Raw genomic sequence first — 25,171 nt, forward strand, 5'->3', positions numbered from 1 at the left:
GCATATAAATAATAAAATTGTTGTTGTTGTTCTTGTTGTTGTATTATTTACAGTAGGCTAGTTTGTTCACACACCCCTCTATCATCCATTCATTCAACAAGGAAGCATTAGCTGAGACCAAGGACACATTCCAGACAGGGACAATTTATTTGCGGAGGGCGAGAAGCAGGGGCGCTGAGAGTGGTTACCTGGGAAGAGGGTGTGTGGCTGAGGAAGGGGTGTTCTGGAAGGGTCCTGAGGGTCAGATGGAGAGGCAGAAAGGGCCACAGTTTGGTCCCAGGTCTAAGGATTCCCATACTGCCTCTAAAAGCAGCAAGAATGGCCAGCGGCTTGGGGGTAGTCCAGGCATAGGCAAACTTGGCCCTCCAGATGTTTTGAGACTACAGTTCCCATCATCCCTGACCACTGGTCCTGTTAGCTAGAGATGATGGGAGTTGTAGTCCCAAAACATCTGGAGGGCTGAGTTTGCCTGTACCTGGGGTAGTCCCTGCTTTTAAAAGGTCCTAAAGTGAAAGGGTCGGTGGAGAAGCTGTGGGCCATTCTTTAAAAAAAGCAAAACGGCAGGTGTCATTTTTAGGCAATGGGACCAGGCAGCCCTTTTGAAAAGTGGCAGTTGCATTTATTGACTGAACGAAGATGTCTGGAAAGGGAAACGCTGAAGAAAATTCTACTGCAGTAGCAAAGAGCATTTATGGATGGCAATGCGTTATTATACTAATACGTCATTTAATGTTTCTGTCAAAGCAAATACTGTGTGGTGGGACTTTAATGAGGTCTGACTGGAAAAGTGAAACAATATTGAATTGAGGCCATGTGATGAGAACTTTCATAAAGACTTGTACGTTTCAGATCCCCCCCCCCCCTGCAGTTCTTTCTTAGTAGGTTATAAAATGTAGAAATGAATGTCCGGAGCAGAAATATTCCCCCGCCCCCTTCCATATATGATTTGTGCCACTTGCAGTGTGACTAAGGTTAAGCACTATACTCATGATGGAGAATGATTGTGTACAGCAGGTGAAACTGAGGGAGTAGTTATGACTAACTTAAGTCCATTGATTTTGGGGGCAGGGGGTCTACTCTGAATATGACTTAGATTCTACCCTGTGTGCCTAACATCCAGCTAATAAACCAAGGTGCTAGTCTTCAAGGCAGCATATAGTTTGTAAAAACAGAGCTGTTTGCAGATTATGCTTTAGTGGACTGTATTCACATGGTATCTGAAGAAGTGTGCATGCACACGAAAGCTCATACCAATAACTAACTTAGTTGGTCTCTAAGGTGCTACTGGAAGGATTTTTTAAATTTTATTTTATTTATTTTATTTTGTTTCGACTACGGCAGACCAACATAGCTACCTACCTGTATTCACATGGAACATCTTGAATATTGCCCAGTAAGTTTTCACCTTCAAGGCATGCGTGCACACACATATATAAATGAGCTATTTCCATGAACCTGTTGGGAAAATTACATTGCAATCTTTTCTAGAACGTAAAGGATACGCCTGTTGTAGACTGCCTATTAATACTGAGCTGTCATGGAATTTGCATCCTGGTTAGAGTACTGTACGTCAAACATGAAAACATGAGAAAGTTACTTCAAATGTACCTCCAGCTGTTGCAAGTGAAACATTTCGTGTGAATGCTGGCTAGTTGGTCCAGGGGTGTGTAGGGAAGCAATTCATGTGATAGCATTTAATGTGCAACAGAAAGCAAGCATTGTAACATTTGACCTTTCAACAGGGTCAAAGGTTACATTTCTTTCTCAAAAATGGTTTTGCAAATCTTTTTCAGAGCTGATAGACACACACCTTAGCTGGATACAAAACATTATATGAGGCAGAATGACTGTGCTTTTTTGAACCAAGCAATCAAAGTCCAAGGTAATTGACATTTTCCTGACTTTTGTCTAGCTGCAGATTTTCTTAAATTTTGTTTGATTTAGCTGGGTTTCTTCTGTCAATGTCATTTTGGTTTGGTTTGGTTTGGTTTTGGTTGAAAGGTTAATTGTAGAAATATATAGTATTTGGTGGGTAGGGAAGTGGTTGGGCGGCAGGGCTGTGACATGTCGCATGCTGTGTTTTAAAAATCATTGATATTTGCCAACACTAGCTGTTCTTGTTTATGAAGCATTTGGGGTCTGGAGTTTTCCAGGTATTTCAAACGCATTTGCCTGTTCCAAAAATGAACGTGGCCCCTGCTCCTCAGACCGCCCCATCTCCAGCATCATTTTCCTATGGGGACTTTTCTGTGCAATTGGTTTCTTAATTCTCTGGCTGTGCTCATTTTGTGTACAAAAATAAAATTAAAAAAAATCTGGTTGATTTCAGAAGGAATAATTTGCTTGGAGCAAGCCGTGCCGTATGGTGTGTATCTTATCTGCAGCATAGTTCAGAGACGAGAATGCAAGCTATATAGCAGATTAACTTCAGGTTCTTTTGCCAAACACTAGGGGCTTGATCCAGCTGCTGATAAATTACAGAGCAATCCTAAATATAGGAAACCATCGTAAATTGCACCAATTCCAAAATCCACTCAGGGCTAGGCTGGCAGATGGAAAACACACCCCATTTTATCAATGCAAGTTCCACATGTTGCCATAACCAAGCTGAATGGAGTTAGGATCCGCTGTACATCCCCCTGCCTGGTCCTTCTCCTGCCACTCTGCTAGAACGCCCGTTTTTCAGGGCTTAACAGCAGCTGAGCTGCAATGAAGGACGTTAACTCTGGCTTATATGCAGCTGTAGGGATGCAGGTGGCGCTGTGGTCTAAACCACTGAGCCTCTTAGGCTTGCCGATCAGAAGGTTGGTGGTTCAAATCCGCACAACAGGGTGAGCTCCCGTTGCTCTGTCCCAGCTCCTGCCTACCTAGCAGTTCAAAAGCGTACCAGTGCAAGTAGATAAATAGGTACCGCTGTGGCAGGAAAGTAAACGGCGTTTCCAGCACTCTGGTTTCTGTCACGATGTTCCGTTGTGCCAGAAGCGGATTAGTCCTGCTGGTCACATGACCTGGAAAGCTGTCTGTGGATAAACGCTGGCTCCCTCGGCCTGAAAGCAAGATGAGTGCCGCAACCCCATTGTTGCCTTTGCCTGGACTTAACTGTCCAGGGTTCCTTTACCTTTTACCTTTATATACAGCTGTGCTGGGCTGTGGGGTTTATACCTATTAGGTCCATAAATTACCATATATATTCAGCACAAAAAACAGTGACAATTTGTTGTTGACAAAGGACAGCTGGACATAGAAAGGGCCCCATTACCTTCAGTAGCTTAGGGCCTCATCAAACCTAAATCTGCCCCTGGTAAGAGGATTCTGCTCAGAGACTCCCATAATTCAAGCACTGGAAGTAAGGTGAGGGATGAGGGAAGATTCCGTTCTCTTCACCTGCAAATCCCTTTTTGAGATATAAAGTGGACACCTCGCTCCTGCTTTATGCATGAACTGGGTGGATGCATTGCATAGCTGCTGCCATCACTTCTATTGTGACCTTCAACCTTTGGTTTACAATGGAACTATGGTTTGGGTTAACCATGGCTGCTTAAGCATGCATTAAATATCGAACCATGTTTAGCACCAGGAAAGGGGAGGAAAATGGCAGGGGTGGGGAGATAAAGGGTAAGGGGCAAGAGAGGACATTTCCAAAAATGATCTCATTTGTAAAGATCTTTAAGCCATCTTCAAATTTATTTATTTTTCACCAAATTTAGTATAGAGAAGAGGAAGCCAGTGAGTCTAGATGCCCTTTACAGTGTATGCATTTCAATGAATACATTGGTACCTCCGGTTAAGAACTTAATTCGTTCTGGAGGTCCGTTCTTAACCTGAAACTGTTCTTAACCTGAGGTACCACTTTAGCTAATGGGGCCTCCCACTGCTGCTGCGCCGCCACCGCACGATTTCTGTTCTCATCCTGAAGCAAAGTTCTTGACCCAAGGTACTTTTTCTTGGTTAGCGGAGTCTGTAACCTTAAGCGTATGTAACCTGAAGTGTCTGTAACCTGAGGTACCACTGTACTGGTTTCTGGTGGGGTGGGGGTGGGGGAATAGGACATGGCTTTTTAAGGGGTGAAACGTAATTTTTGCAAATTTCTTCAGTGACAGTTCTCAATAATACGTTTTTGGGTGTGAGTGATTCAAATTTGCTATTATTTTTGTGATTGGACAACAATTAGCTTCCTAAGTCTACGCGTGATGAAAGAAGCACATAAACTGCTTGTGAAAAACCAAAGAATTTTAATTTTACCTTCTGAAAATGTCAGGTAATTCTAAATGGTAATCAAAATAATTAAAAATATTATTAATATAACTGCAAGTACTTCACAATCCTTTTTAATAATTTCTGTTCAATTTTGCCAAGCAAAACTCAATTACATCAATTAAACCAAAATATCTTTTGAATTCCCAAGACATGTTATGACTTTTTGGCACCCCTCATTTTTGGAATTGGAACATTCTGTAGGGGGACAGGCAGGAAAGACCTAGTTTGGGGCTTCCTGGAGCCATCTCCTTGCCACTGTGGGAAACCAAGATACTTGATTAAGTGGCCGCTGGTCTGATTCAACAAGAGTTTTCTTACATTTTTATCTCAGCCTCAATGATAAAATGGGAAGGGGACAAATTTAATCGACAGATTTAAAATTTGCCATAAAGTCTTTAAGCAAAATTCACACAACTAAATTGGTGTGGTATTAATGAACCTGTTCTGCTTTCAATAAATGATGAAGAGGCCACAAGAGCTTCAGGGCAAGCTGGCTGATTGCAATACAAGCCACATTTATGGTTCTGTTGGGAGGTGCTGAAATGGATAGAGCTGTTGCTGGAGATGGGTTAGAAATCAGCTCACATTTAAAGGTGAACCTGGCTAATAAGCACTTTCTGAAATAACACACAAACTGAAAAAACAGCCACCGTTCGAAATCTGCAGTTCCTCAGATTTAGCAATGCAGCTCACTAATACAGTAACGTGTTTCAAAAATGTACAGTATATGATAAAGTATGCATAAAATTGCCTACATTGGTGAAAATAACAAACAAAAATTCATTGTATTATGGGAAATTGCATACAAAAATACATATATTAGGAGAAACATGCTAAAATTGTGATGAATTTTCATGAGCAGTTTAGATATATACAAATATTTATGTGGAAGTATGGAAAATTGAACGCGACACGGATGGCGCTGTGTCTAAACCACTGAGCTTCTTGGGCTTGCCGATCGGAAGGTCGGCAGTTCGAATCCACACGACAGAGTGAGCTCCTGTTGCTCGTTCCCAGCTACTGCCAACCTAGCAGTTTGAAAGCACGCCCCCAAAAAGTGCAAGTAGATAAATAGGTACTGTTCCGGCGGGAAGGTAAACTGTCTGCGGACAAACGCTGGGTCCCTCAGCCTGTAAAGTGAGATGAGCGCCTCAACCCCAGAGTCATCTGCGACTAGAATTAACTCTCAAGGGTCCTTTAACTTTACCCTTACCCTATGGAAAATTGAAAACGGAACATTGAGAAATGGAGAGAAATCAAACTGAGACATTTGCCCATCACTAGATATAGTTTAACCAAACAATGGTTAAATTGCTAGTTTAGAAGAAGAAGAAGAAGAAGAAGAAGAAGAAGAAGAAGAAGAAGAAGAAGATGATGATTTATACCCCGCCCTCCCTGGCCAAAACTGGGCTAAGGGCGGCTAACATCAAATATATAACACATCACCATAAAATCAAGCAATCAATTAAAATACATCTTAAAATCAAGTCAGAATCAAAGAGAAATCCAATCAGATGGCAACCCGCAAAGTAGGAATGAGGACCTTAAATGCTCACCAGGCCTAACTGTTTATACTGATCTTATATGAGCTTGTGAGAAAGGTTGGGGGGGCACTTTCATGCAAGTTCTTATAAGGATGCCGAAGCAAATGCATAAACGCTGATGAGCATGGCGCATGTTTACATGGATCGGCTCGTGCCACGTGCACAACACACCAGCTGGGATGTGTGCCGATGCTTCTGCTCTGTAATACAGGCTGTTCTTGGGTGCGCACTCTTTCAAAATCTGTTGTCCACAACACTGTGATCCTGTGTACACAGCACTCCCCTTTATCTAAACCTCTGATTATCTTAATCTTTTGGATGCCGTCCCAACCATTTGAGGGCACATTTTTATTAGATATTTACGAGAATCAAAGTGCGGTATTCAGGCCTCAGGAATTTTTGGACTCTTTACCATCACCTCCCCCTTTCCCCCTCCACTGCAAAGGCAGAGTGAGTCATAATAAGCCTGAGATATCTGCTGTACAATCATCAAAAGTACATAAAAAAATAAGAGTGGATTGGAAAAAGTGAATATGGAACAGTTGTTTACCCTTTCATGTGATATGGGGACCGGGCAGGAGGGGTGATGACATGAACTTGTGGCAGGTTTTAAAAGCAATGTGCTCCACACCCCCGCTATGAATAGCATATATTTAACATGCCGGATGCATTCAAAATTAGTTCAAAAAGGGCCTAGATGAAATTACTGACAATTAATTTAAGGTGTTTCTCCAGCATGCACAACGCTGCCCACTCCATTGCACTTGAAAGTGTAAGGAAATATGACTTTAGAGACTTTCAACCAAGTAGAGGATGTTTCATTAATTAAACAACTGCTTGTGTTGCTAATTTAATCATTGGGTTGCCAAATGGCTGCCATAGATCCTATATACGAAATACTGGAAGAACTAGAAGGTTACTTAAATACTTTAGCAAAATAATCCACTCATTGGCACAATTAACACTCTCGTTGACATTCTCTTTCGGTTTTCTTATGATAAGGCATGAAAAATAGCCCTCAAAATGACTTTACTTGCAGCTCCACCAAATTGTAAATGTGTTGTTGCCTATTAAAATCGGCTCCTGCCAATTAATCAAGCAAACTTTAGTTGATTGATCTACTGATTAAATTAATCTAAGCTTGTGGCATGAGTTACGTTGTATTATTTATTTATTTGAAAAACCCTGGAATCTGTACGGCATAGCTCAGCCCATTGCCAATCTAGCTTCAGATTTTTTGCTGGCTCCATAGCATTAATCATGAACAGGCAATTGCACATGAGGCAGTATAGGCTCTGTTACATCAGGGCGCAGCCTATTAGTCTTTTGCTCACTGGCATGCAGTTGGAAGGTCAACCATCCACTCAAAAGCATCCGGGCATACAGTTTAAGATAAGTGTGCTGCTGATCAATTGCCAAAGCTTAGGATGTTGCTTAAACCTTTAAAAGGCTGGTGTGACTTATCAGGTCATGACATTTTTTGGATAGCTCTGGGGGAATAGCTCTAGAAATTACCCTGATTTAGCGTGATGCTACACAGTATTCACCATTCATATCCAATCATCTATACTCTGGAGATACCCTTATCAAAGTTGCAGGTCAAATCAGTGTGACTTCTTTAATGATGTTCCATGTATCTGGGCAGCACTGAGCTGCAGTGGCAGACTTTGGGCTCTCAAATCTCAGCGGCTCCCCATGCGACACTAAAATTCAGTGACACCTCCCCCCCCCCCCGCCTCTCACACTCTGTTTTGTGACCCCTGTGGTGCCCAGTGCAAACGCAACAGTTGTGCCACCCAAAAACCGCATTTTGGGGGGCTAAGAGTTGCCATGAAGGACAACTTGGAAACGTTCACTAACTAACTTTGCATGTTACTGGAGAGCATTACTGTTGCAAAGAGAAGTGCAAAAAAAAAAAAATCTCAAAAGTGACACAATATGCAGAAGTGGGTTGTTTGACTGTCAAGGCATGGGCTATTTCAGCGGGCACCCTCAGTGCTCTTTGACATACTGGAGCGCCGGAGATGACAGCTTCAGGCTGCAATCCTAAGCACACTTACTAGCAAATAGGACCCATTGAATTCAGCAGGACTTTCCTCCAAGTAAACATCTTAAGAATTGTGCTAGGAAACATTCCTGCTTTTTAAGCATCTTCACTTTATTGGGCACGCAATACAACGGCATTTGCATTTGTGCAGGAAAGAGGATGCTGCCATCCTTTTCGAATATTCGTTGTCCACAGCGCTGCTCCTGGTGCAGTCAGCTCTTTAATGCACAATCACATAATGCACAAGCCATCTTCACAATTCATGTCAAAAGAGGGTACACGGAGCTCTCCTCTCCATTGATGTGAGGGGGGATCTCATTGTGGGCAGGAAGACCCATGTGTAAATGGGCACAAATGAAAAATGGCTGAAATCAGAGTAGGGGGTGTGACTTCAGTTCTGGTCTTAGCTGCAAGAGCTTAAATGCTGATTGAAACTTGATGCCTCACATGCCAAAGGTCGTTAGTGGTGCTCCACATGGCTTCAGTTGTGTTTAAATTACAATTCATGTGTGCAGCACTTACCCTCCAATACCCCTCTGATGAAAATCGGGACATGTAAGTTTTGGTGCCTTGGTCTCATGGCTGCCCGCGGACTTGTGCAAGACAGTGGCACCACTGCAAGCACCAGCTCCTCCTCCTCCATGCTGGCACTGGAGTGGGGGGGGGGCAGGACATTCCAGGATCACATCAGAAGCCGGTATGGGTTCTGTGTAATTCCAGGAATGCCCTGTGAAAATCGGGACACAAATCGGCGCAAGAGAAATCCAAAGTGAGATCCGAAAGCCCGGTGCAGGAAGAAACCAGACAAGCCCAGGGTGCTGGCTGCTTAAATGAGCAAGGGTTGGATTCAATGGGTGGGTCCACCATTGGCTCCGCCTCCCCCCCCCCCCGCACAGCCCAAGTCCCAGCCTGCACCCCCATTTGCCAAAGCCCCCTCCGCCCATCAGGAAGGGCCCAGCCAGGTTGAATTCCTCCGCCCCAATGAAGCCTTCTCTGTCCTGCAATGCCGCCACACGCGAAAGGGTGAGCGGGCTTATGCAGGTAGGGGCACGCTCTGTTCTACACTTGCGTCCCCCAGTTTCAGCAATCCTTGTGCAGGACTGCTGAAGGCAGTCTCCATAGCTGGCAAGAACTTTGCAGAGCTCCCGCACCCACCAAGTGAAATGCTGAATTCAGCACTGAATGCTGTTAATTGGGACTCAGGGCTCCTTCTCCCCGAGGCAGTAAACCTGTATCAGGCCTGTACCACTTCAGAGTATTGTTGAAGGCTTCCTCTGTCATGTGGCAGAATGTTCCTTGATGGAAAAAAAGAGATCACCCTGCAGGGAACTCCCATGCCAGGAAGGAGGCCAGACTAGAACCCTATACTCCCTGGCATCTAGTTTTCTGTGAATGTTTATTTTATTTTTTGGCAGGGGGTGGATGGGAGGAACATTCAGTTCTATAAATTTCCATCTGAAGAGGTACAGACCAGACACAGGTGAGGGCAAGGTATGCGTACCTTATGCACTGACTTGCATTTTGTGGGCATAATCCAGAGGAAACTAGGTGTGGCAGCAAACCTGTGAAAGAAATGAGACCTGATTCTTCCATGAGATGTGTTCAGCACAGCTCTGAACTGGGCTTTATCTATCCCTAGAAGCACTTGCCTCAGTACGCTTAAAAAAGGTTAACGTCATTTTGCTCTTTAATCCATCAGGGATTTTCCTTGCTCACATTTAAAATGTTAACACTATTCAACCATTCCGCCCTGCGCGCACACACACACACACACACACACACACACACACACACTTCTTTCTTTTTCTTATTTGGCTGCCTTGGTGCTTTCTAACAGGAAAAATGTCGCATTTCCAAACAGGTTGATTTCATTAAATAAAAGGAAATGTCTCTACAATGGAGAGCTCCCCCCCCCCCTTCTCCTATACCTAACTATGTGAACAAATGTGTTGATAAATAAACCAGCCCGCAGCTCAGTCTTGCTTGTTTACAGAAAGGAAATGAAGCTCCACTCCCTCATTAGTGCTGATGCCCACCTCTTTTTACCTAACTGCTATTTTTAGCGCTCAAGAGACTGAAAAATTTCCATTGAAGATCTGCTCTTCTCATTTCCTGGGTAGAAAAAACAGGAAGGCTTTTTTTAATTTTTTAATTTCTTTTTTTTTTAAGTGTCAGCCTTTGGGTCGTGTGAAACTAGATCAGTTTCACCTCCCGGTGGCTGCTCCCTTACATTGCAACACTCCAGAAGGGCAGCTGATCTGGGAAGCAAGTGTGCTTTCAGGCTTCGTTATTTACAAAAAACCAAGCAGCTCCCGAAAGTCCAAATATTAAAAAAAATGTACTGCCTGATTCCATGCATTTGCATTGAACTGCACTCCAAAGGTTTGGAGCACATTCGCAGCACAATTTTATGTTGAAGGACGTTTTATCAGGAGCAAGAGTGTATAAGACTGCAACAATCTTAGACACATATCTTATGTTCGTAAGATAAAATCTCACAGTGTCTTGGACTTCACGGATCTTTTCACTGTAATTTTTGCAATCCTGTGGTTGCAGTTGAGGAATCTAACGTGATATCCTGTGGAATATCCCAGCCCCCTCTCACTGCCCCCCACAAGAAAGATTAAAACAAAACAAAACAAAACAAAACATGATAATCATTTAACTAACAATTTCAAAATTCAAAAGCCAATGTTTGTACTAAAATTGTAATAAAATCACTATAAATTGGCATGTTAGTCAAGAACATTGGACAATTGTTAATCAATATAATTCTGAGAGTTCATTAAGTTTTTCCGCATGGAACCTGGCCAGTTGCATCATGCTGCACATTTCAGTAAAAGGTAAAGGAGCCCTGGACGGTTAAGTCCAGTCATAGGCGACTATGAGGTTGCGGCGCTTATCTCGCTTTCAGGCCAAGGGAGCCGGCATTTGTCCACAGACAGCTTTGTGAGTCATGTGGCCAGCATGACTAAACTGTTAATATGCCATTTACCTTCCCACCGCAGCGGTACCTATTTATCTACTTGCACTGGCGTGCTTTCAAACTGCTAGGTCGGCAGAAGGTGGGACAGAGCAACGGGAGCTCACTCCGTCACAGGGATTCGAACCGCCGACCTTCCAATCAGCAAGCCCAAGATGCTCAGTGGTTTAGACCACAGCGCCACCTGCACTACATTTAAGCTATGTTTAAGTAGCTGAGCCCGAACAGCAGTCAGCCAATGTTCAGCATTGCCCAAAAGGAAGGGAAATGGAGACCTGGGTAATAGTGGAGCAGCAGAATTATTTTTTAAAAGGAACTGCATTATCTGAAAGATTGCCTCTTCAGACATTCTTTCCCATGGTCGCTGAGATCCAGAGAGGATGCTGTCCTAGCCATGTTATCCATGCATGGAGTTTAAGGATTTAGGAGGAGTCACTCTTGAACCTGCCTTGGGACCTTTTTGATTCTAGCATCACTGTGCTCTTCAGATACTGGACATTCTTTGTTTAGGCTGGCTTTAAGTGGTCATTGATTTTGGGTTAATGAAGAGTCAGACACGACTAAACGACTAAACAACAAAAATATGTGATGCTAAACACATCTTTAAATACTGTGTTTGGGATGCCAACATTCTTTGAAAAGAATTAGCAACAGGTGTTCTGGATCAGGGCCACACACGGTGTGGGGATTAACCCTTTCTTCCATCTTTTACCCCAAAAATCCTTTCCCTAGAGTTGCCATTTTTTAAATCTTTTGTTTTTAGTTGGATATGTACTTGCTTTGATATTTTCTGGTTTGTTCTATCATTTCGACCTTGATGAGGGGTTATTCCTGCAAGCTTTATGGAGCATGGGCTTAAGCACATGGAGGCATGGAGAATACATACTGGCTGACAAAACCAATAGGGGATTGGGTACATTTCCCATTCATTATGAGAAATCATCGTAATATGCCCAAGAATGTGAATTGATCAGAGATGCTTTTGCCTGGGCAATATGCATAATTCCCCACATGAATTGTGGATCAATTACCCAATGTGGTTACTTGTGCATATTTACTAACATCACCTGAACATCAGCTAAACATTGCCCAGCTAAACGTGCAAAATCCCTTGTTTGTGTTCTCAGTTTGTGGAAATAAATGTTTTGGAACAGGAAACATCCTTTAATTCTCCTCTTTGAAATGAAACGGCTAGTGCCAGGTTTGACAGTGGAACTCTGTAAACACTAGTTGAGATGGATTTTTTAATATTGAAATTGTGGATAGTATTTTTATACCTTTGGCCATGGAGTCATGGGGTTGTGAAACTTTAGAAAAAGCACAGATTTCAATCATTGTCTCAGAATCCTGTTATCCAGAAAATATGTTAGTTCTCATCTTCTTGTTGCAAAAAGGTTTTTTTAAAAGTTCTTAAGACTGCAAAGAGAGGCTCGCCATTCTGTGAGTGGTATCTAGTGGAATTTCTCAAGCCAGAAAGGATTTTCAGTGAGGATGCACAGACTTCACTGCTGGGTAGAACTCCTACATATACAGCTGTCAATTTTGCCTGTTCTTAGTTCAGAGTATAGGTTGAAAAATGGGGGGTAAAAATGAGAAGCTATGGCATTATGCTGCAAATAGTTTTAGATGCATTATTACATTGCATTGCCATTTTGTATTCTTCCCTCCCTCCAAAGAGCAGAGAATAATATATTCTCATTGTAGGACTGGGGGCAGAGCATTGTAGGACTGGGGGCAGAGCAAAAAGTAGGTGATGCTAAAGAGGTATTCCAGCTAGGCAAAAGCAGCCAAGAAGGATACAGAGCAAAGCTAATGAGAGTTTGACCACACACACACACACACACACACACACACACACACACACACACACATTGTTCTAGCCAAAGGCCATGACAAATTTGTATTAAGCAATATTATTAATAAAGTAATACAAAACATACATCTGTAATATAAAAATCTGCAAAGATTTAGCCATATTTATTAGCATTAAAGCAGTTTCCCTTGTGCATCTCTTGACAGCTCTAATTCAAGTATTATTTTGCCCTTTTAAAATCCAAATCGCCAACATCCATGATGTAAGAGAAAGAAGTTACCAGATGAAGCAACTAACTCAAATCCAGCTTGATTTCAGATTAAACCTCTGAATCGCCACAACAATTTATAGTGATTTTATCTAACTCATTTTTTTTGTGGGGTGGTTTTCTTTAAGCCAGTGCACAGAGGCCTACTCTCTGTGTTACAATTATTGCCGCTCAAAAGAAACCAAACCACTTCTGCCTGCATTTACACACACATTTACATTTTATCTTCACAACAACCCTGAGATGGTAGATTAGGCTGAGAAATAGTGACTGTCCCGGTGAGGTTCACGACTCTGTGATGATTCGAACTCAGGTCTTTAATCACTCATCCATGCTGGGTCTCTGCATTGCTTTTGATGGCAAATCACACTAGTTACTTCATTTACTGTTCCCTTTAATTGTAACACCTTTTTCCCCCTGCTTCCTCTTTTCTTTCACAGTTAACGAAATTATCAGGAAAGAGTTTTCTGGACTCCCTGCCAGAAGTCAAACATAGAAGAAGAGATTTGCGCGACAACTTTTACTGAATGCTTCCGTACCTGACCTCTCAGATTCTTCTCCTGCCCCGTCAGCCTTCTGCTTCCTTAACTGATCATCTCAAGGCACCGGTTCAACACCAGGAACAATGCACTGGCTTCAAACTGACAGCTTTGACTAAGCAGCTCGGCACCTCTCACTGTAAACATCAAAAAGAACACTCTTCCTTTTGTCCAAAGATCATGTCGTTCTCATGTAGCAATGCATGTGCTTGGCACAACCTATTAATATGACTACAGAGAGAGAGAGAGGAAAGAGGACTTCAGCAGCAACGAAAAGAGAACATCAATCTAGAAGCCTGTGTTGAAGCAAAGTAAAATTCTGTGTGTGCTGGGAACAACAGATGAATTGCAAAGTCGCCCACTCAGCAAAATACAGAGTGTGATGTTCCTAGAAAATTATCAGATTTGGGGAGGGAGGAAATTAATGGCCAGAACTAATTATGAGATAACGCATAGGCAGTGTGAGGCAGAAAAACATAAAGAAACAGATCTCTGCTTGCATCATGTATTTTTGTTCTTTTTTAAACCGAGGCATCGCTCTGCACGGTATCATAGGAGCTTCGGTGTAATGCAGGAGGGTTGCTGTAATGGAAAGGGGGAAGAAAACCAGGCAGTGTGGGCATAATGCTTTGTGATTGTAGCTTTACCACATTGTTGCTCAGATCATGGGATGCACTGAAGTCACATTTTCACTGCTTTGGACTAGAAAAGAGACGAACTCAAGGCATAGTACAGCCCAAAATTCAGTTGTGGGGTTTTTTGTGTTTTTTGGTAAGGCCTGCAGATTTCACAGAAGAGATTTCAGCATCTGCTTAAAACTCATTTTTGAAATCGGTGGAACTTACAGTGGTTAACTTTGCTTGGTGGTGCTTCCAGTTTCCTATTAATTTATCAGGTGCTGCATTTGACTATATGGATGGCCCTGCAAAATTGAAACAGGGCAGGTTGTTGTTTTTAGGTCCCCCCTCAGCCCTACAAAGTGCAGAATGTTTTTAAAGTCATCTCAACTTAAACTGGAAAGTGCTATTATGTTTTGTTTCTCGGGCTTTTCAAGTTCATCAGATCTCAAGCTTTCTCATAAGAATCATAAGAGCAGGCAACCCTAAAAGATCTTACACTTTCAAGTTTTTATTTACAGAAAACATATGATACTGAATAATTGAGGCTGCCATCTTGGGAGTTACCCGGGAGTAAGCCCCATTGCATTCAATTGGGACTTATTTCTGAGTAGCTGCATATAGTATTGTGCTGCCAATTATTGAAATCAAGTGCAGTTTCTTGGTGCTCATTGCGATAGTTCTCAAAACGCCCAGAAAACTCAGGGATCCTTCTTAACGATGTTGCAACAGAAGTGGTTTTCCCCTTAGTGAAGTATATTTAAATTTCCTAGCAAGAATGATTAACATGTTCTCAATGTGGAGATCTTGTTTTCTCTAACGGTTGTGTTGCAATGAGGAACAGCCTCTCTTCTTGGCCACCTTGCCGTATTGCAGAATTGGGGACTCAAGAGTCAGTCTACACATCTGGGTAGAGCACATGGTACAGATTCCTGAAAGTGCACCATTTCAGACTGAAGATGGGGAAGCGGGAAGTTGTTGCATGTTGTCATGTTGCTCCAGAACATTTTCTTGCCTGTGGAAAAGTATCATGTCAGGGTCAGACTGCAGATACTTCTACCTGACATGCTAGCTTGTCACAAGTGTGTGTGTGTGTGTGTGTGTGTGTGTGTGTGTGTGTGGTGGCTTCAGACATGTAGTTCCCTATCTTCAATCCCGGGAGCTCTGTACCCAGATGTGTGGACTGACTCAAGCATAGTCTTTCAAATAGTATACTGAAACAGCTAGTACTCTTACTGCTAAAGTACTAGCTCACAGTTTGTGTCCCCTGCCCTGGCCTCACAACACATGTTGGGCAGAAGGGAAACAAGTCCTAACGCCCTGTGTCAACTGGGCACTCCAAAATAATTAGTAGCCGCAGGAAGAGTTCCTACAGACCCAGAGCTATAACAAGTCCTTCCCATTGCACCAGCTCTTTATTAATGATAGTGAATTTGTAGCAGTATTTGCTCCCTGCTCTCCATTCTGTTGATCTGATTCCCTCTTGGGATGTCTGCACTACCAATCAAAGAAAGTGGGACCAGTTCATCTGCCATGGGCGTCTTTAAAGTTTGTGCAATGTTGGCAAAGCGTGCTACATTCCAGAAGTTCTGTTGTGCTGGCACAGCTCCCTACCAGATGATCAAGTCAAAAGTTACCAAGTCCACACAAAGTTAGATGAGAGTTTTGCATTCCATCCTATTTCTTTTTTAAAAACGAGGCCACAGAAACTCTTGTTGCATTTTTTCCCCCTGCCTTTGGGGGATGTCACTGTTTCCATTAAGAAGCCATAATGACATTAAAGCTGATCTTGTTTAGCAAGGCACATTATAACACTGAAAGTAGCTAAGGGAAATTTTTCTAAACCAGGCTTCCTCAACCTCGGCCCTCCAGATCTTTTGAGACTACAATTCCCATCATCCCTGACCACTGGTCCTGCTAGCTAGGGATCATGGGAGTTGTGGGCCAAAAACATCTGGAGGGCTGAGGTTGAGGAAGCCTGTTATAAAGAGTCTGTTATTTTGAGGAAGAAGGGAGAAAAAGAAGCATCCCCTCCCCTCAAAAAAGGGGCCCCCAAAGTAAAGTACTCCACTTATTTAAAAATCCCACACTAACAACTCAGTGGGACCCAAATGCCTGCCAACTGTTTACATCCACTAAGCATAATAACATGATTAAAATGGGTTGTCATCAGTGCTAATCCTACTCAGAGTAAGCCCATTAAAATTAATGGGCAGGACCAACTTAGTCCCATTAATTTCAGCAGGTCTGTTCTGAGTAGTTACAAGCTATGCAACATATTATGCCAGTAAGAAAAAGAATCTCCAAGGTTGCAACCTGGCAGCTCCAACTGGAGGGCAGGACAGATGTTTCTGGCATGTGAATTGGTTTTCAGTTTCACCTGACTATCCTTTAAAGCCAGTCCACAATCACAATTCATATTCATTTCAACAACAAATCCACAGATGCCTGTCAGGATATCTGGTTTTCAGATCATACCTTGGGGTCATTCTCATGCCAAGTAAAGTACCAGACGAAACATCCAATTGTTTTGTCCATTCTTTGGTTGCTGTTATTTGTCCTAAAAAGAAGTGCCTTTTAAAATATAATGCTTATCGCCCAACGTAGGGCTTTTATGCTGGCCCGTTTGAATGTTTTTCCCTCAGCATTTGTCAGGGGAAGATATCAAAACATTCCTAGAAACAAGAGATTCTGCAGATGTTCTATGAATGTCCCGGACACTGTAGAGCATATTCTCTTTCATTGCCCATTGTACAGTATCCCACGTCAACGCGTGCTGTCCCCTCTTTTGGGTGGCCTGGAACCCCAGCAAGGTGAATGTGTGGGATTCTGCCTATCCGACGTCGACCAAAGGGTAACGGCGGGGGTAGCCGAGTTTTTGGCAGCAGTCCTCCAAGGAGCAGGTTAACAACGAAAACCACTGATTTTATATGTATATATATATATATGTACGTAGCCAACTGCTGCCTTTTATATATATTTCAAGGCTTTTATATGTTATTTCCTCTTTTATGGTTTTATTTGCACAATGCCTAATAAAGGTTTGATAAGTAAGTATAATGCTTATCTTGGCTCAGTACAGACAAGCCAAAATAAAATGCATTAAAAAAAAAAAAGTGGTGCAAATTGGGCAAGGCTTTAAACATCAAAACAGCAGTAAACGAAAACCAAACATTTGGCAGATTTATAGTGCTTTTGGACACTCTTATAAGCTAAGAGAACTATGTGGACTTGTGATGAGGCTTACGCAATAAAGGGACTAAAGTGCATTTTTTAAAATAGAAAGAATAGAAGTAAAGCGAAACAAAATGATTTCAGCACAATTCCCATCACATATTACATAGGTGAACAGGACTTCTGGTGTGTGGATCACAGGCTCTGACAACCTATTTGAATTAAAATTGCTCATTGAGAATGATGCCCTGATCTTGCATTTCTGTTCAAGAGCAGGGCAATGTAAGTTTGTGCAGGTGATAGTAGAGTCTATTTTGGAGTGCTGTGCTGCATTCCTGCTTTTTCCCTTCCTCCCAACAAGACAGCAATACATCATGTTATCAATCACATTGTGGTACCTCTGATCAATCCTGAGGTGTGTATGCTTTCTTGCTAAATCAGGGACATCCTGTATGGTAATATCCATACAGGGATCAATCTAGGGTAGGTGACAGATACAGAGCTTTAACACACGCTGAGGCAACCATCAGGTGTCATCACAAGCTTTAAAAAGTACAGACATGTGAATTATGCTCTCTTTTCTCCAATTTCCATGGGGATGAAGTCACAACAGATTATTTCAGAATGATCCATATGCTTCGTTCAGTGCTTCTTTGCAAGTTGCAATGAAACAAATGGGAGGTGTACTGCTAAATCCTCTAATATCTTCCTTACCTGCTGGGTTACAGTTTCATATATCTGTAGTATATAGACTACATTTTTTTATGGCTATATGAAGGCAAGCTATCCTACTGCATCAGCTTTTGAACATTTTTGCAAGCACCTGCTTGCTAATAATAGAGCCTTAACCAGGTATATATGTATTTCCAAAGCAAGGGAGGCCTTTTCAAAGCCGCTGTATAGATCTCTCTTTCTAATAAAATAAGTGGATACATAAAGGTAGCATAAATAATTTTGAAAGCTTCCGTGTACTAAATTATTTCTTTTCCTTTTGCAATAGTTTTGCAGCATTATTGATTGCAATGTTGACAAAAGCTTTGGGGGCTGTGGAGTGTGTGTATGTTCAAAGTAACATCAGGTTCACCTGGGGCAAGTGAACTGCCTTGTGTGAGTAATTTGTTCTCAGTTTCTCTGGAAGACAGCCATAGTTGCATATGAGGAAATTCTCTCTTTCCTCAGTTATCTGAATGTTTCACTACAGTGCCTTCCTGCTATTGTACCAAAAGTCCTCCCAAGGCATTGTCTGTAGGCTGACAACTGTAATGCATTTTCCATCAATGTTATACTGTGCTAAAGTATAAGCAAAATATTGCAACTCAAAAGATCATCTCACTGTGTTTGGGTTGTGTTGGTGTTTTTTTTAAAACTCACTTTCCTATCGCATCTTTGCCTGCAAATTACAGGATGAGCTCCTGTAAACTTTTGCACCAAATTAGACAATACAGAGAAAATGAAGCCATCCATCTTAACATCTAAACAGTCGGCGGGTATTTACGGAGACGGCAGATGTTAGGAAGGGCCTTTTGTCATTGTTGAATGCCTTTTGGAAGTAAAGATTGCCAGAGGAGAAATTGCAGAGGAAGATAATTTGTCATTAAATGCTCACAATTTGGTTACAAATTATCTCCCTCTTTTTTTTTATTTGTGTGTGGGGCGGAGGCTTCTCTTCTATTTTTAATGTGTGAGATTGAACAAAATTTGAGATCACCTGAATTTTAGTGGCTTTGAGGTTAAAGTGTCTGCTGGATGTGATGACAGTGGTAGAAAGAATGTTGAATAGTTATGGTTTGCACTCAGTTAATACTGTCTGTGGGTACAATGCAGCCAAATTGAAGCACTTTTTCCTCTCTCTTCTTTTTGCTAGATAGTAGATTCACGTAAGATGTACGTCATATAGACAACACAAACCCACTGATTTCAGAGAGAGAGAGAGAGAGAGTTAAGTGCATGCTTAACCCATCAGTCAAAATCATTGGGGCTTCATGCTTACACCTGCCTTGACTGTGTGTCTCATGTAAAGATGTGTCTTTTCCATCTTCTTGTTAAAATACAGCACGTTCTAAAATGTAGAATATTTTCAAAGATAGCACTAGGTTACTATATTAAAAACATGCTGCTTTTTGATGTTATATCTCAAAGTTCTTGAAATTAGATAGCACAATTATTATTATTTTTTGAAAATATATATATTTTGTACTATACGATCCTTTTAAAGAAGAAGAAAAATGTCTACTATGCTTCTTAACTGCCACAAATAATGCAACTCCTCCATGCTGGTATTTATAAATCTCCAGTTTGCATTCCTTCAGCTGCAGCTTTAAATAAGTGCTCTTACTCAAAAGCAAGCATGGTTGGTATTGTTGAATGCAGCTGGTGTGATGGGAGGGGTAGTCCAAAAAAACTGGAGGGCACCAGGTTGGGGGAGGCTGCCTCAGTGACTCTTCGGTGTGATGTGTAAGTCCGTGTATGTTTATGATCCTGCCATTTTGTATGGCTATTGACATTTTAAATATAACCTTGGGAACAATTTGTCCATTGAACGTTTCGGTTGAAAGTTTCCTCACATAAGTACTGCTGAATAAGAGATGCAAAGAACAGTTATCTGTTTCGTTGACAACTAAATAATGTCATAGCCAGTTTATAAGGTTTATTTATCCATTTCTACTTGCTTGTGCATAATGAATGTAACAATTAAATAACAGCATCTCTCGCGTTTCCAGGGCATTGCACAAAGTCAAATGAATGTGCTGTAGCAATTGTACAATCTCATATAGGCCAAAGTGGATCGGGTATATTGTTGATATGGCAAATATGTCTGGCAAGGCTCTTTTGTGCGGCCTGCAAGAGACTGAGAGTCTTGATAATCTTAGCTTTTATTTGTAAACGTTAGTTTCTAGTCCTCACGCTTACAGAGATGAATGTCTATTAATCTAACAGCGAAAAGCTTAAATGATCAGAAAACAGGAAGAGAGCGACAGGATGCACAGATTCATTTGTTTTTAAAGTCTACATTTTCCACGAGTTTCAGAGTATTAACTCAGGTTCTTAACATGTGAGGATAAAGACTATCGGAAGAAATACATTGTAAAATAATAAGCACAGTGGGGTGCAACCCACACTTAAGCTCTCCTGTTTTCAATTGAATTTAGGTATTTCAATCTCTGGGTTGTGCACATTATATGCAACAACAGTACTTGGCACCTTTAACGTTCCAGAAAAATGATATGCAAATTGTTTTCTGCAATTAACTAATGATATACTAATTAGCAGCGGCCTTCCAGTTCTTTTCCTGAAGTAGTTGGCCATCCCTCATACAATGTTGCTATCAAATGTTGGGAAGGAGTTTGGGTCCAAGCTACATCAGACTGAAGTCTATGGATATGGAATTTAACTGATTTATTATTATTATTTGCACTAATTTGTGTGTGTTCATCTCAGCTTGTCCCAAAACTGATCCAGAAAACTTTAGTTAATTGCCCACCATCTCCTGCCATTTGGAAAGTCAGGTGTAACTGCATGGAGCACCAAGATATAAAGTGCATCAGTCTTGCTTTCGTTCAGTAGTAAAATATAACACAGTTAATCTTACTTGTATGTATAAGGGATGTTCTCGGAAGCCGAAATGTTGAGACCGTCCTGTAATGGGGCACCAGCCTACTGACCATTATTGATTATGGAACCATCAGGTTGAGAGGCAACATGCCAGCTGCAGGGAGCAAGAATGGGAGAGAGCTTTTGCCTCTGTGTCCTGGTCCTTGGCTTCCCAGGAACATCTGGTTGGCCACTGTGGGAAACAGGATGTTAGACTAGATAGCCCTTTGGTGGGATCCGGCAGGGCTTTTCCGAAGCGACACCAAAGATTTCGATTTCCCACATCTGTAAACCAAATGAAAGAACTGTGCCGATCAGATTGCACATTTGGTTAAAAGACGGCTCTCTTCCATTTTTTTGCTGGTTGTCAACAATTTTTGCACGCAAGAAACTGAAAAACTAAAATACATGTTTAAGCAAAAAGAAAAAAAAAACCCTGGTGAAAACACTCTTAAGGTGCAATTCAGCATGGGCAAGAAAGACCCTTTCGTTCTCATGGAAATCAAGCATAACATGAATTTTGGGGTGTTTCCAGGTGCTCTAAAGAAAATATCCAGCCTATATTTGCAGCTAGCATTGTACATTATTTACTGCAAAACAAAAAGACGCCTAAAGGGAAAGCAGCTTTTAAATTGCTCAGATATATATATATATATTTTAAACTAAAATTGCTTGTTCAAAATGTTTTAACTTTTTTAAAACAACAACAACTGAGGTTGTATCTTGATATATCCCCCATGTAATGTTTTAATCTCCAATTTAATTGTGATTTTGCTTTTTGTAAAATATTTTTATACAGCTTGTATTATTATAGTATAGCAATAAATCAAAGGGCAACAAGTACTGTATGTGTGTTGTTCTTATGCGTTCATACTTTTTGTGTAATCAGAGGGAAGACATGTAGGGCGTATATGAGAAGCCTCAACAAGAATGCTGCAGCTGGGTTTTCCAAGGATCGAATTGCTGCTTACATGACCCTCAGCCTGATCCAATTAAAGTACTCTGGCTGAACTGATGTCCAAGACATCTAGAGGACATCAGGTTGGCAAATGCAAGCCACACATGTCCTGTGAAGCAGGAGCCAATGGGACATGTTTAGGACCTTCCCTAAAGGTAAAGGTAAAGGGACCCCTGACCATTAGGTCCAGTTGTGACTGACTCTGGGGTTGCAGCGCTCATCTCGCTTTATTGGCTGAGGGAGCTGGCGTATAGATTCCGGGCCATGTGGCCAGCATGACTAAGCCGCTTCTGGCGAACCAGAGCAGCTCACGGAAAAGCCTTTTACCGTCCCGCTGGAGTGGTACCCATTTATCTACTTGCACTTTGATGTGCTTTCGAACTGCTAGGTGGGCAAGAGCAGGGACCGAGCAATGGGAGCTCACCCCGTCGCGGGGATTCGAACCGCCAACCTTCTGATCAGCAAGTCCTAGGCTCTGTGGTTTAACCCACAGCACCATCCGCGTCCCTAGGACCTTCCCTAGTCAGCAGGTAATTTTGCAGAATGGCAGTAGGGTATGAGAGGTGGTAGACCTAAACAGCCAACCTCACCTCCTAAAGTGAACTGTTGGCCAACAAACACTACATTCTCTACTCTTTATTCTCTGCTTTCAGTTTGTGTTGTTGGCCAGTTGGGGGATCTGAGAGAGGTGGCTTTGGGGAAATTAATTCCTGCGTCCAGTTAGCGCTTCCCCTGTGCAGCTCTGCTTTGGGGATTGAGGCTGACCTGGCAGGGAGCAGAGTAGCAGCGGTCCTGCGTCCGTGTGAGATGAGGGATAAATCAAGTCCAAAGACAGTCCGGTTCTTATCTCTAGAAGCGTTTATTTACAAAGCAGTAAAACAGTCACATTCCATCGGAACCTTCCGGCATCTTTCCCGTGCTCCAAAAGCACACACTGCCTCTCTGCAGCTGAGCTGCGTCTCAGGTAGAATCGAAAGCCAGTCTGAACAGCGACACAGACTGTGACGCACTTCTCTGTGTCAAGCTCCTCCCAGATACAGGACACCAGGACACCACGGAGTTTTAACCCTGTCAGTTCCAAACTCCACAGTGGCAATATGAGTGTCTTTTAGCCAAACTAATAAACGATCCTTGTAACACTTGTTAGGTTAAGACGTTGGTTATGATAAAAGCGTTTGTGGGCTAGAGCCCATTTAAAATGTTATCCTCGGTTGGGAGATAATGCACGATGCAAAAGAGGGGGAAGCGCTGGGTTTAAAATAGCAAACAAATGCAAAAACACATCTGTGTCCGTATGGGCTGGAAATAAAAATGAGAACCAGGGTAAAATCTTTCCCTGGTTGGAAATTATAGCTGTCAATCACATTTGGATATTAAAACATAGAAAGGATAGTCAACTCTTTGGACCACCAAGGAGAACAGTGGTATCTCAGGTTACAGACGCTTCAGGTTACAGACTCTGCTAACCCAGAAATAGTACCTCGGGTTAAGAACTTTGCTTCAGGATGAGAACAGAAATTGGGCGGCAGCAGCACGGCGGCAGCGGGAGGCCCCATTAGCTAAAGTGGTGCTTCAGGTTAAGAACAGTTTCAGGTTAAGAACAGACCTCCAGAACGAATTAAGTTCTTAACCTGAGGTACCACTGTACTTGGTCCAGCCTTGAAGTCCCTTTGCAGTCAGTCATAAGGGCTCCCAGGATCCACTTCCGTTGTCTGTTTGTTGATCCCCACATCACAGGAATTTGATTTATACACTGTAGAGCATTTTGAGGCATTATAATTAGCTGTGGTCCCTGCATTGCAGGGGGTTGGACTAGATGACCCCCCCAACCCCTTCCAACTCTGCCATTCCATGATGCTTATAACTGCCATACACAACCCTGGCAAACACTTTCCGTGTCTCCTCTACAGTGACTGAAGAGCTGAGCTTTAAATGAATGACATTCCTTACCGATGCAAAAGGAAACACCTTGAACACACCCATCACAACTTTTAAAAAACGGAACCAGCAGAAGAGTCGTTTCTGCAAAGCACATCACTGCCCCCTTGAGGAAAGCATCAGCCTACCCCCCCCCCCCCCATAATTCTGGCACCACAGAGACATTCATGTTAACATACCACACACTGTGAGCAAAGTGCTCCTGCTTTGTTGACAACGCAGAGCCAGTTATATTTCCTGTCAAGAGATGCATGGAGCTAATGAGAAAGAAGGAGGAAGAAACCCCAGGATCTGGCAAAGTCCCAAGCAGAGTGCGGCAGTGAGTTGTAAAGTCACATCCACACATCCGGCTTAACAACATGACTGAATTAGCAATGCATTCCTTTGTAGGATATGCTGCTAATAAGCCCATATGGCTCTGTTTGTCAAATGCTCTTCCATGTTGTTGTTAGTCTTGCATTTATATTAGTGCATCTACGAGCGGTGGAGGCTGACGAATGGGGCACTGCCCTAGCAACCTTGACCAAGGGGAAGATGGCATGTGGCTGGAGCATGCCAAGAGACTGATGGGATGGTGGGGGGTGAGGAATAAAAGCACGAAAGCTGTGCAATCCTAAACCTATTTACTCAAAGGTAAATGCCATGGCAAGTAGCAGGTGTGGTGGTGGGCCTCCATTGCTCACCTGACCTCCCTCCAGCTGAGTCACTACACCAGGACAGAGATGAGGAAAGTTGAGGCAGAGGCAAGGTTGGTGTAGTGCAAAGCCATTGGCAGAGCCAATCTGGTACTCCTGCCGAAGCGTTTGAACTGGGCTGACAACACCAATACCTAGCCCCTCCAGCTCCTTGTTCAGCTATGCAGCAGTCGAAAGGAGGTTAGGTGAGTGGCCCAACCTCACAACGCCTTACCCTACAGGTCATGGTGTTCAGTGGCAATTATTTCCAGGTAAGTAGGCACAACATTGCAGCTAAAGCGCTCCTGCCAGAAGGCTATTTCAAGCTCAAGGCCCTTATTAAATCCAACATTATCCATGGGTATCATGGATAATGCAAGTCTGTAGCTTGCAAGTTTCCCAAAGCTGAAAAGCTTTATCCAGGAAGTGGGTGGGACTGTGCAACTGTCTGGGCTATCAAGAGTGAAGTGGAAAGTTGATTTGGGAGATAAAGAGTGCAGCATATACCAAGTCTCACTCAGTAGGGTGTGAGAATCTAAAAACAAATAAAAAAGAAATATTCCTTGAATCCCTGTTCAATAGCAACACCCAGCCATTCATTAATGGCATTGTTCAGTATTTTAGGAACTAGCAAAATGGGCAAGTTCCTGAAGTATCTATGTTAGGAACCTAAAATAGATTCCTAAATATATTAAGAAGTTCTCCTGTGCACAGCCCATTTACTCCAGTGGACTTCTGCAAGAGAGTGTGCTAATAGATTGCACCTTT

At 42.4% G+C, this 25,171-nt stretch overlaps 1 protein-coding gene across 6 annotated transcripts in view; it reads left to right on the forward strand.

The window, feature by feature from the left end:
* The window catches only part of NFATC2 (nuclear factor of activated T cells 2), a gene marked incomplete at its 3' end in the record, with an annotated part of 134,935 nt that extends 118,277 nt beyond the window's left edge, over positions 1–16,658 (forward strand). For 5 of the 6 annotated variants that reach the window (XM_083508010.1, XM_083508011.1, XM_083508013.1 and 2 more), the window contains exon 10: positions 13,353–16,658. In XM_083508010.1, coding sequence (XP_083364136.1) covers positions 13,353–13,408 — 56 coding nt within the window. Of the gene's footprint in view, positions 1–1,793; positions 1,883–13,352 lie in introns of all 6 variants that reach the window. The other variant, XM_083508009.1, reaches the window with a different exon arrangement.
* Between the last annotated feature and the right edge of the window lie 8,513 nt (positions 16,659–25,171).

This window comes from Podarcis liolepis (assembly GCF_965112155.1).
Source record: "Podarcis liolepis genome assembly, chromosome: 6".
NCBI classification, from domain to species: Eukaryota; Metazoa; Chordata; class Lepidosauria; order Squamata; family Lacertidae; genus Podarcis; species Podarcis liolepis.